The 11,925-nt window shown below is 39.9% G+C and overlaps 1 protein-coding gene across 1 annotated transcript in view; it reads left to right on the top strand.

Annotated features, from left to right (window-relative positions):
* The window catches only part of ccdc88b (coiled-coil domain containing 88B), a 58,684-nt gene that overhangs the window by 24,565 nt on the left and 22,194 nt on the right, over positions 1-11,925 (top strand). The window contains exons 15-19 of the mRNA XM_008420428.2: positions 1,233-1,922; positions 5,976-6,155; positions 8,176-8,516; positions 8,658-8,817; positions 10,303-10,632. Coding sequence (XP_008418650.1) covers positions 1,233-1,922; positions 5,976-6,155; positions 8,176-8,516; positions 8,658-8,817; positions 10,303-10,632 — 1,701 coding nt within the window. The remainder of the gene's footprint in view (positions 1-1,232; positions 1,923-5,975; positions 6,156-8,175; positions 8,517-8,657; positions 8,818-10,302; positions 10,633-11,925) is intronic.

The raw sequence follows: 11,925 nt of genomic DNA, 5'->3' as shown, positions 1-11,925 counted from the left end.
GGAGAGGAGAGGAGAGGAGAGGAGAGGAGAGGAGAGGAGAGGTTCACAATCACTTTGTGCTTCAGTTCGGATGTCACTCCGACTGGAGTCAGAGACGAGTATCTGCCAAAACCAAAAACACACACAGAGAAAAAGTCACATTACTTCTCAAAAAAATTCCTTTTTCACTTTGTTAAATTAACTTTGTTTCTCATTTGTTCCTAAATTTCTTTAGAAGAAAAAAAACCCTTCATGTTGTCAGACAGGTTCTAATGGGATTAATCAGAAGTATTTATGATGTAACTTAGTTAGGTTGCTTTGAACATCCATTAAAAATGAAATCATCTTTTGATTCAGGACATTTTGTAGGATAATTTAGCTGCAACAAAAAAGCCAAAAACCTAAAGAAATCAGCCTTATACTCAATAATCATAGCCTTGAATACTTCCACAGTGAATCAGCTGAAAGTTTGTGGAAAGTCTCTTAAAATCTGCGCAGCGTGTAATTATTGTATATCTGGAATGAAATCTGTATGATGCGGACAGGTTAATAACAGTCGTATGTTTTTGCCCTCTGTGCAATGCCACAGTGTGTTTGAATGGAAGCAATCAAGATGCGATTGAAGACTTTCAACTTCTATTGACGAGAAGTTTAAGATAAGAAAGAAACGCATTCTGACTCATCAACATCGTCGTCGTCTGTTAAGAAATTATCTGTATTTTTAAGAAGCACTCGAAAGAAAAATGAAAGTCTAGACCTCAATCATGTCTTGATTGCTGCATTTCAAATGTGAACCTGATGAAAACGACATCACTGGCCCAAATACAAACCAACCATTAGTGTCAAACGGTATGAAGGAGAAAATCACTCATCTAAACGGGCTATTGGTGGAAACAGTGATTAATACTACAGTTTGCCTTTGTATGACAAATGGATATGGTAATTTGATGTAGTATGTCTACAACAGCCGCATCAGCTGTTTTGGATCGATGCTGTTGGACCTGTCAAATTAATAAAATGAATCATGTTCCCTTTGACGCTTAAAGCCTGTTTTTCTAATACTATTTTCTGCTTCGTTCTGCTTTTTAGGTTATTTATGATGAGATTCTTATTCGTCTATTTATACGTTAAATCATTTGGTTTAATTTCCCATTATAGCATTGTAAAGAGATGGAGAAAGCATTTTTTCTGCTCCAGCAAAGACTCAAAGCTTTAAAGTGCTATTAAGATTTCTCTCATCTTCCATTTTTCAGGTTCAAAACTTGAAGAATGAAAATGGCACTCTGAAGCAGCGGCTGGAGGAGCTGCTGAGGGAGCTTCAACACCTTCAAGAGAAGAGGAAAGAGGAAGGTGTGAAGAAGCTGGGCCGAGAAAAGGAGGAAGAGGAGGGGGAGGCGGTGAGAGGAGTCCAGGGCTCTGAAAGCAGCAGGGGAGAAGGGGAAGGACGGGTGAGGCTGATGGAGGAGAGGGAGAAAAGGGGAGAAATCATAGGGACACGGCGGGAAGCAGGAGTGGGTGAAGAGGGTCTGCATGTTCAAGTGGGAAAAGGCGAAGTCTGTGATGAGGGCATCCAGAGCAAATGGCGGGGCGAGGCTGAAGGTGGGCAGAAAGAACTGGAAAAACAAGAGAAAGAACCAAAGATGGAAAACGCTGGATCAGAGGCCGTAAAGCGTCCTGTTGAAGATAACGCCGAGACGGCAGAGACGCACCAGGACGCATGCTCCCCATCCGGGTCTGACTTGGCGCTCCTGACGAGCCGACTCCAGGAGGCGCAGGAGGAGGCTGACCGGCAGGCGAAATCAGCCCAAGAGCTGCGATCGAAGCTGGGGGAGCAAAGCAGGAAGACGTGGGAGGCTGAGCAGAAGCTGGTGCTGGTGGAGGCCGAGCTGCAGCGCCTGAAGAAAGCTGGAGAGAGTCTGATGGAGGCTCGCCGGCATATAGAGGTGAGAAGCCTGCAGGTCTGTCAATGAGTAGATTCATGAAATCCAATTAAAGGTTATTAAAATGTGTTTGGTGAGTAAGTTGAAGAGCTAAAACTGTCTGCAAACTAAACAAATAACTTAATTTAGGTTATGTCTCACACCAGTGTAAAACCTAGCACCCTCTACTTTTATTGGCACCGCCGCAAAAAATTATTAAAATCGACTTTATTGTGTTTTACATCAGGTTATGATGTTATTCATCTGCAACATACCTGGAGTTTTGTTTTGATTCTTTCATTCATGTTTGAGATATCCTTGAATTTCCAGTGGCAACCATTCAGGAAGCAAAAACGCTTTCTCTTGACCTATTTCCACTAAGCTCCTCCACAAAGCTGCAGTTTCCCGCCTCACAGACACCCCGCACCTCCTTCTTTCTGCTCCTTCAGACTAGCAGCAGCCATTAGCAAACATTTGGTGGAACTATGCCTTTGCTGAGCTCATTATACGAGTTACTTCTCAGTGAAACACTCCAAAGAATGTCATAAAGGAGAAATGTTGTAGGGGGAGTGTCAAAAAGAGCAGGAGCTACTTAAAGAGACAGAGGACCAATTTCAGGGTGTTAAACTGTGAAGTCAAATTTCTATTAAGTTATGTTTGATATATACAGCATATTAATAGCAAACTTGATTGTGCTATTAAATGGCACTATTTGCCTGGAAAGATACAATACTGTGCCTTTAAATTAAACATAACTTTCATTGCTGTAGCAAAATGTCACACTGGAAGATTCAGAAAAATCCAGTGGGAAAGAAAAACTCTCTGACTCAAATGACTGAACTATTCTCTCATGTGGTGGATCTCTGCACTCGTTCATTTCATTCGGGTGTGCAGGAGGCGGGATGCATCTAAAAGTTGCAGAACGTAGCTCTTCGGGACCGGAGTTGGAGAGTCTGCACAGAACAACCTGGTTTTAGTCGTGTTGATGTGCACTTCCCACAGGCCTAAAGGTTGAAAATGTTGTTCTCAAAAAAAGGTTCAGCATTTCTGAAACACAATATTATTACCAAGAACATGTTTTCACGTTATAACTGGGTCATCATAAGGTTTTCTGCACCACACAATTAGCTTAGGTTACAGCTTCAAACGAAGTGTCAGTGGAGAGGAGAGGCAGACTTCACTGAAGATGATGAGTAAATCGATATCAGTCAGGATGAAGAGGCCGAGTCCATAAGTGAGGTTGGTTATGCCGAGGAAGAGGGGGAGGAAGTACAGAAGGGATGGTCGATGAAGTGTTGTCGCGGCCGCTGCATGTTTTAAACTGATTGTGAAACCAGCTTGATTAATGCAACACAGTTTTTCTAAATAAATTTCCAGTTTTTGACGCATTACTTCTGTCGTTTAATCACAAACATAAGGCAGCATTCAATCTATAATTAGCTATTTAAGGATTATATTGTGATTGACAAATATTAGGAAAGTCAGAACTGAACTGTGCAGACATTTTAGTGATAAGACGTAAATAGTTTTTATGTTTTTTTATTTATTTATACTAAAATAATTCCTGCAGAGAATTACACAAATTACAAAAAAATTACTTTTTGTTTTAATGAGGTGTAATAATTTGACCTGCATAAGACCAGGATGTTATTCTTAATCTAGTTGGTATAAATGAGCACGTTTGAAAGTTTATTCAGGATAAAGATGCTTTGTTTGATCTTGACACTTTAAATAATTAAAGGTAAAGATGAAGCTGAGGTGATAAATGGGGAATTCTGATGTGCAATTATAGAAATTGATGGACTAAGAAAAATTGAGTCAGAAATTGAGTCAAAAATCCAAAATATGACTAAAGGTCAAGAACCAAGGAGTCAAAAACAGACACATTGTCAGGGAACAACCAAACAAAAAATGTTTTGCAAAAGCAGAATATGCAGAAAAATTACTAAAACTTTAGAAGAGGAACTTAAGAAAACGGGGAGGATGATTGTGTCATGGTAACCACGGCAACACGAGGATCAGAGAAAGCAAACATGAAACCTGAACTGCAGAGGAAGGAGAAACTGATTCTACAAAATAAAACAGGAAGTAAAGTCAAAAAACTGAAACCAAACCCTGACAGAACAGAAAACATAAAACTGAAACCCAGAGTTAGCACCTTGTCAGGAAAAGTGACAGAGGAAGAAAAGTCTTTTTAGCATCATTGAAATCACATGGCAGAGATTTTAGGAAAACCGTCTGAAAACTGACAACAAATAGTTGAGGGAGGATTCAAACTAAAGATTAATTATAAAAGCAAACTCAAAAAATAATATTTTATTGTAGTTCAATAATAAACACAGAGAAATTAAGAATAATCCAGGCATTCATTATTTATTTTGGGGGATAATATTGCAATAAAATAATTGTTTTAAATAAAATCTTTGGTAACAGAGTTGCGGGTTCCCCTGCTGCCAGCTTTTAGTTTTGTGGATTAACATTTCAAAAGGCTGCAGAATACAGAGGAGGATTTGTTTCATCATTCCTCTGTGCACAATCTGTGGATCATAAAGAGTCCTGGCTCCTTTCATGACGCTCTCTCCAGCTCAAAGGTTTCATATGGATTTAGGCCCGGAGGCTGTTAATGGTAAACAATTCCTATTTTGAGAGTTAGGGTTATATTTTGAATAAATATCCTGCATGACATAAAACCACGTAAAATCTTCTGGTATTTCAAAGTTTTCATGAAGCCAGTATTTTTAAACGCTGGTCGTCAAGGCAAACATCTGAAGTCTTGCCCACTCTGAGATCATTGTAGGTGTATGTGAAAGTTTTCAGTCACGTAGGCTGTGCGTTCACACAGGTTTGATGTCTAGGGAGACCAGAAATGATTGTTTCTGAAACCAAGTTCCACAGCGGAAAGATTTCAGAGCAGTGGTTTCATGTTTCCCTGTTGCTATGTGAGCAGTTCTGTGTTTTTTGTGTCGGTCTCTGGTAGTGTTACAGCGCCACCACCTGGTCTGGCAGACTGAATACATAGTTTTCTGCCACGCCTTCTGACATGTTTCCCTGTGGAAGAGAAACGGGCCCAAAGCATCCCGCATCCTCAGCCATACCCAACACCGTCTTTCCCAAAAATAATTTCACATCAGTCTTTGTTGCTTAAAACTCAATTTTAGTCTCATCCGATCAAATAAAACAGTTTTACCTTCTAACATTGTTTAGAGATGTATTCTTCCATCGCCTCAGTTAACTGGTTAGATTGAATCTAAAGACTGTTCTGGACACTTTGTGACCCCAAGATGACGCTGTTTGTTTCATTTCTATTACAATGAGCTTTGCCTCTTCACTGTGTGTTGAGGCTAAGCTAGTCGCAATAAGCAATTAATCAATAAATTGCATGATAAATGAAGCTCAGCTTGATAATTTAATTCTGATTAATATTTTTTTGAAAGATATCATAATTCAATGTATTTGTGATTTTGATTGTGTTTATTATTCCAGTTTTATTTATTGTTTTTTTAAAAAAATATTTTGGATATCTAAAATGTGTTCCAGTGCTAAATATTGTTTACAAGTCAAAGTTTATTGGTCTTTGAGGGTGTGAACTTGCATTACTATGCCATTATCAATATATCATTACTGTTTATCATAAAAATTACGGGACAATTTATTGTCCAGAAAAAAATTGTTATTGTAATGGGCAAGAAAAGTGTGGGTTCTCGTTCGCCCACTCGCTGAAAGAAGTGGAACTGTGTGTCACATAATATTTATTCAAATAAAAAGTCATGAATTGCTACAAATGCCAAAAAATGCTCCCCAACTGAAAACTCCAAAGTATAAATAAAAAATAATGTATAACATCAAAAGGACTGCAAAGATTACTGCAATTGTCCAGAATAAGATGACACAACTACCATACAGGATTAATTAATTTTAAAGGTTTTTTGGGGGGTATTGCAAACATATATGGCTCATATATGGCTGACCCGGTCGATCCTAGAGAACTGAGATGTGTTCAGTGAATTAACTCATCCAGTGTTTATGAAGGGTGGCCGGTTCTGCAGCTCCGTGATCGACTCCCTGTTGTTCTGGCAGGTCCTTCAGTCGGACAGTCTGAACATGGAGGAGGAGCTGTGCCGCCTGCGGAGCCAAGCGGAGCTCCACCGGATGCAGACCACGGTCATCGCCACCCTGGAGGGGGAGCGGGCGGCGCTGGAGAGAGACAGGGACACGCTGCGCAGCACGGTGGACGCCCTGCGAGCCGCCCAGCGAAAGGTCAGGAGCAGACAAGACGTGGATGGATTTTTGTTGTTGTTCAAACTACTGTTGTCGTTCTGAAATAAAGATAGAGAAGTTTTGTGTACTATAAAACATTATTTTAGTACTTCTCAGCTGCAATACCTGAATAAGAAATCCAGAGCAGAAATCCTTTTCAGTTTTCCAACATGATTTCATTTAAAAAGGAAACCTAAAACCAGCTTGTTCAGACATTCTGCATCAGCAGAATGAAGTCTCAGTGAATGCTATGTTTAATGTCCTATTTGCAGTAAAATTTCAGGACATGAGTAAAGCTGCAAGTTAAGGAAAAGAGCACTGCATAGTCAGCATTAAAGAAATACCATAAAACAAGGTTGGTGAACACCTCCTGCACAGAAAGAGCTGTTAATGATTTCTGATCTTCCTCCATGTCACACCGATTCTTTTTTAAAAAAAGAATCCAGCTTCTTTGTGTTCATGCAATTTTTACAGCCAATTAACACCACTTTTATTCAAGTTTTAAGTTTTCCAAGACAGATATTTTACAATTTGACATCATTGAACATAAAAAGAAAGCTTGCTCTCCTTGTTTAGATGTCAGTTCAGTGAAGAAGTTCACGGCCTTCTTGGATGCTGTGATTTCCTGCCAAAAACTAAATGCAGCTGCTTCCCGCAATATCAGAGCGATGCGGCTTCTTGGCCTCCTCGGTTTATGAATTAAATAACGTTAGTTGTACATCTGCATAGTCAGCTCGAAAATAAAAATTTGTATATTTGAATATTTGATGATTCATTTCATGAAACGGAAAAAGCCACATACGGCCCAACATCTTGACCACAGCAGCAGAGACTTTGAGCTCCTGGGCTTTAAATTGGTGAATGTTAAATGAAGCATGAAGTGCACTCTACTTCCCTGAGCTTCAGGCCTGAATTTAACCCAAATGTAAAAAATGACTTCTTATCCCCTGTCTCTTTTTTCATGTGTGAGCTCACTGAGGTATTCTGTTTGATGATAATGTAGTTTAGCTCAGAAACTGTTTAGACTGCAATAAACGATAAGGTCTCCAGCGAGGATAATTGTAGCTAGCCTTCTCTCCAACCAGGACATACATCTCTGCAGACCCCACACATCCTGGACACAAACTGTTTAAAGGTTTGCCTTTAGTTTGGCCTATAGAGCGCTATTTACTGAACAAACCACCACAAACTCAGTTTGTTCCCCCAGGCTGTTTCTCTAATGCTTACATTGAGACTATACATGTTCACATTAATTCAATCTTGTCTTTTCTTCTTCTTCCAAATTTATAGACTTATATTTGAATCTCTGCATATTGAGAGCAAAGTAGAACCAAATTCAAATTCCCTGTTTTCATGTACAAATATGGCAAATGAAGCTGATTTTGAACTTTAGTTTAAACCGATATATTGATCTATGATGCTGCTGCAGAAAAGCTGCAGTTTTTGTTGTTAAATTTAAATCTTAAATCAGAGGATTATTAAACAAAATTCAGAATAATAGAAATCCTAGTAATCCCTTGGTGATCTAGCATCTATAATTTAGCTTTAAACATAATTTTGCTAAACATTTCAATTCGGTTTAGTTTATTTGGACACTGCCAATTCACAACAAATGTCATCTGCAGGAACTTTACAGAAAAAAATAATTTAAATTCAATCACATATATTCCAATTGATCCTAGCTCTCAAACAGTTCATTAAGCTCAATAACACATTAAGTTAAACTTTTTTCTCATATTCTTTATATTGGACAGGAGCAGACTTTAAACATAAAAGCTAAATTTTAATCGTCTTCTAATATGAGAAGCTCATGGTTTACGGAGCTCCCATGCAGTTTTATCTGGGTTTTATTTTATTCATGACTTCTGTCTTCACTGTAGTTTATCACCTAGATCACAGTCAGGTTTGTCTAGAGATTCAGTCATGTTGGTTATCTCCTGCTGGATCAAATAGTTTCTCGCCTCGTCTGTCCAGAAAATAATAAAATGGCGTCATTAATCCATCCGTCTTCTGCCGTCAGACTGACCAGCTGGAGCTCACCATCCAGACTCTGAGAGCGGAGCTGGAGCGTCAGGGCCGCAGTCTGGAGACCTCGCGGCGTCGGGAGGAGCAGCTGGAGGCGGAGCTCCACGAGGCCGCCCTGGAAGCAGAGTCTCTGGTCCGAGCGCGTGACCAGGCGCTGCTGGAGGCGTCGCGGCTGGAGCAGGAGAAGGACGTGTGCCAGTCGGAGCTGGACGGCGAGCGGAAGGAGGGCCGTCAGAGAGAGAGGGAGGCGGCGAGGCTCAGGCAGCAGCTGGAGAGCACGACCTTGGCTCTGGAGCACAGCAACCAGAGAGCGTGTGCCCTGGACGCTGAACACAGGTGCACTCGTATTTAACCTTCATTCTGCAATTAACTTTTACAAGGCATCAGAGAGAGCTGCTTGCTTGCTCCATGCCGTTATCTGTAATGCGAAATCTTCAGTCAACCCTCCTCTGACCCGTGTTCCTGCTGTGTGTGTAGACGTGTGTGTCAGCAGCTGACTGAGTCCAAGGAGCTCAGCGCTCGGCTGCAGGACCTGGAGAAAAAGCTCAGCTCTCGACTGAGCAGCATGGAGGGGGTGAAGCAGCAGCTGCAGGAGCAGCATGCAGAAGCCCTGGCCAAGATCAGCTCACTGTCTCAGGTGTGTTTTTGAAAAAAGGCTCACGTTATACCCATAGTTCTGCTGCACAAGGTGAATATGCACTCTGGATTTACCTGAACAAAACAAATTCACTGCCAAAGAATTTGATTTTTAAACATGCATCACGCTCAAAAAGCAAAAAGAAAAGATGCTTAGAGAAAAGCGAGGGTTTTCCCCAGTACAGACGACTGTAAAACCGAGGGGGCTGGGATTCCTCTGTGGGTCATAAAACCCCTCACCCGGGGGTCCGGAAATGATCTCCAGAAATTAAAATGAATGTAAAATTTATTGCTAATTGCATATTTTTCTGTTAATTGTTACAAGACACAAAAAGACATTAGTTACAAATGCATAAAACTGTTACAGTGGTTGTTGTGATTGTCATTATCCCAATGCTTAATTAGCATATTAACTCACTTCAACCAGTAAAAGTTGAGGTTATTAGTTTTTGTGGCTATAATTTCTGTGCTGCAAGCTGGAAAACCTGGAGATGTTGCATTTGTGCACAAATGAGATGAATCTGCTGTTTGATGCTGTCATAAATGTACACAAAAGAGAAAAAATTCCCAAGCGATATTATGGATCCCAAAAATACACTCCTCCTCATTAAATAGATGTATAAATAGGGTTTTAAATGTTGTTAAAAGTGGGGGTGACATGCTTCTTTTTTTAGTTTATAGCCTGCAAAAAACATAATAATCTTATTCATTATCGTGTTTGGAACAAAATTATGTTTTATCCATCGTCAATAATATTTATTATGACCTCTCATTGCATAAATGTATCAACAATTAATTAAAAATATGTGTATTTTTCTTCCAGATTCTAAATTAATTACAAAATAATTTAAATATTGCACATGCATCATACATTTTGAAACTTGATTGGTTAAAAGACTGACCAGTAGGCGGCAGCAAAATGATTACAACATGGTCCTTGGTGTGTAATGAATGTGCATCAAAAAAGCATAAATGGTGCAAACTAGCTTGACTTTATTGTCATATTTGGATATATTTAATACAATCTGCTAATCTGTGAATCTTGTGCAGAAGTTTAGTAAATATCTGGTGCTAAACATTTTAAAAATTGTTTGCAGTTAGATCAGAGGTACAAAACAACAGAAAATCCCTGTTTTGTCAAATTTCTGTGCAGAGGTTACATTAAAAAGGCTGTTCCACACAGAACTACCTTTTACAAGTGTTTGCAAGTAAACAGTAATTAAAACCAAAAGAAAGAAGATTCAGTTTTCTTGTTCAGGTGGGAGCTACTGCTGCAGATGACCAGGCTTATACTTGTCCTATTGGCTCTAACAAAGTTTTACAAGAAAGGTTGTCCTTGAATCAAATCCCAGGATTTATATAAAACAGATTGTGCAAATCCTCCTGCTAGATATTCTTCTTTATGTTAATGCATTGTTTTTTTTTCTTTAGCATTCCTCAGATTTTAATCTTTTAATCCTTTCCCACCCGTTCTCCATCTCCATAGGATCTATCCAGTGAGCAGAGTTCAGCTCAGAAACTGGCTGCCGAAGTCGACGACCTCAGGCAGAAGTTGCAGAGATCCGAGGCTGAGCTCAGGGCGACGACAGATTCTCTAAAGCGGTCTCAGGAGAAAGCCCAGTCGCTCTCACAGCAGCTCAAGACGAGCGAATCTCCTCCCGTTTCAAATTCAGAACTGTCGCACAAAAACGAGACGCCACATCTAGATCAAAGCCCTGAAGCCGGCAGGGAGCTCGCCCCGTGCATGACCCGGCGGCACACCACAGGAGAGTCAGAGCGGCTGCTGAGTGAGAGGGTGCTGGAGCTGGAGAAAGAGGTGTGTAAGCCTGTAAGCGATGTGTGTGTCTGTGTTTATGTGAGGGGTTGGGCCGTATTCTGCTAAAATTGTTGCTGTAGGGACACTCTGCGACTATCAGCTCGCACAAGGCCACTTCCCCGAGCTTGGCGGTTTATTTCCAGAACTTGGGTTTTATCTCTGCTCATCAGTTTTAAAATGTCACCTCGGCTACTGTTAATCTTCCTTATCTCCTCTGCTGCTCCCCGGATGCAGCTCATGCTGTTCCTCTCTGCCTCAAAAACACACATTAACCCCAACATCAAGCTGTTAGAGTGGAGCTGCATCATCTCCAAGGTCAGGAATTTCATCCAGTGTATTTCTCAGCCAGCGCTGCATTATTGCTGGTAAACTTTTAAGAGATTAAGGACAGCTGAACGAAGACGCGGCCAGCTCTGGGCTTTAATTCCTGGTTTAGTCAGAAATATTCTGGTGCAGCTTTAATTCTTATGTAAAAACACTCAACAAGATGTGTGCATTTAAAATAAATAATACAATAAAATAGAAATATTACTAATAATTTTAAGTAGTGAAAGGGCTTAAAAGTGTAGAAAATGTATGGCTTTCTTATAATCATCAGGAGATTGTGCCACTCAGTTACACAAATGTTTATGTAGATACAGCTCCAGTTTGACATTATTCAATCTTTGAAATAATTAAAGTTAGATTTAAAGGTGTAAAATTTAATTAAAGGTTGTGCACCTAGTTCTGTACATCATTAAAAGCTCAACATTAATAATGCATATATGCCAGCGATGGAAGGATGTGAACTTCTAATCTTGATGGTAAATTATCCCTCAAAAGCAGTTTGAAACGTCGTTACACAGGCAGCAGCAGCAGCGGCTTGAGGTGGTCGTCAAGCTCTCCAACTTTTGTTTTTTGGTATAAAACTTAACAGCTAATATGTGTAACCCAAACTGCAATAATAGTGAAAAAACTTAAAAACCAAAAAAGCCTCTTCACTCTCCACCACCAGCACATTTGCATCCAGATATTTCACTTTAGCGTGTCCATATTTAACCTAAAAGTCTCATTTTATGTTGATAATACTCTGATCTGATTTTCTGCAGCAACCGCAAAAAAGTTGACAAATACTCTTAATTTAATAAACTTGCAGGAAGACAGTTTCAGCCACAGTGCAGACAGATTAGTCAAGTCAGTTTTGATTGGGTATGATTTCGGAGAGGTAAAATCTCCTCCGCAGGATGGAGTTGCTTATTAAAGCAGCAAATCTATTAGCTGTTGTTCTGTGAATTCGTCATCTGATATAGAAAT

This window comes from Poecilia reticulata, linkage group LG10 (assembly GCF_000633615.1).
Source record: "Poecilia reticulata strain Guanapo linkage group LG10, Guppy_female_1.0+MT, whole genome shotgun sequence".
Taxonomy (NCBI): Eukaryota; Metazoa; Chordata; class Actinopteri; order Cyprinodontiformes; family Poeciliidae; genus Poecilia; species Poecilia reticulata.
This window is presented reverse-complemented; position numbering and strand designations above follow the sequence as displayed.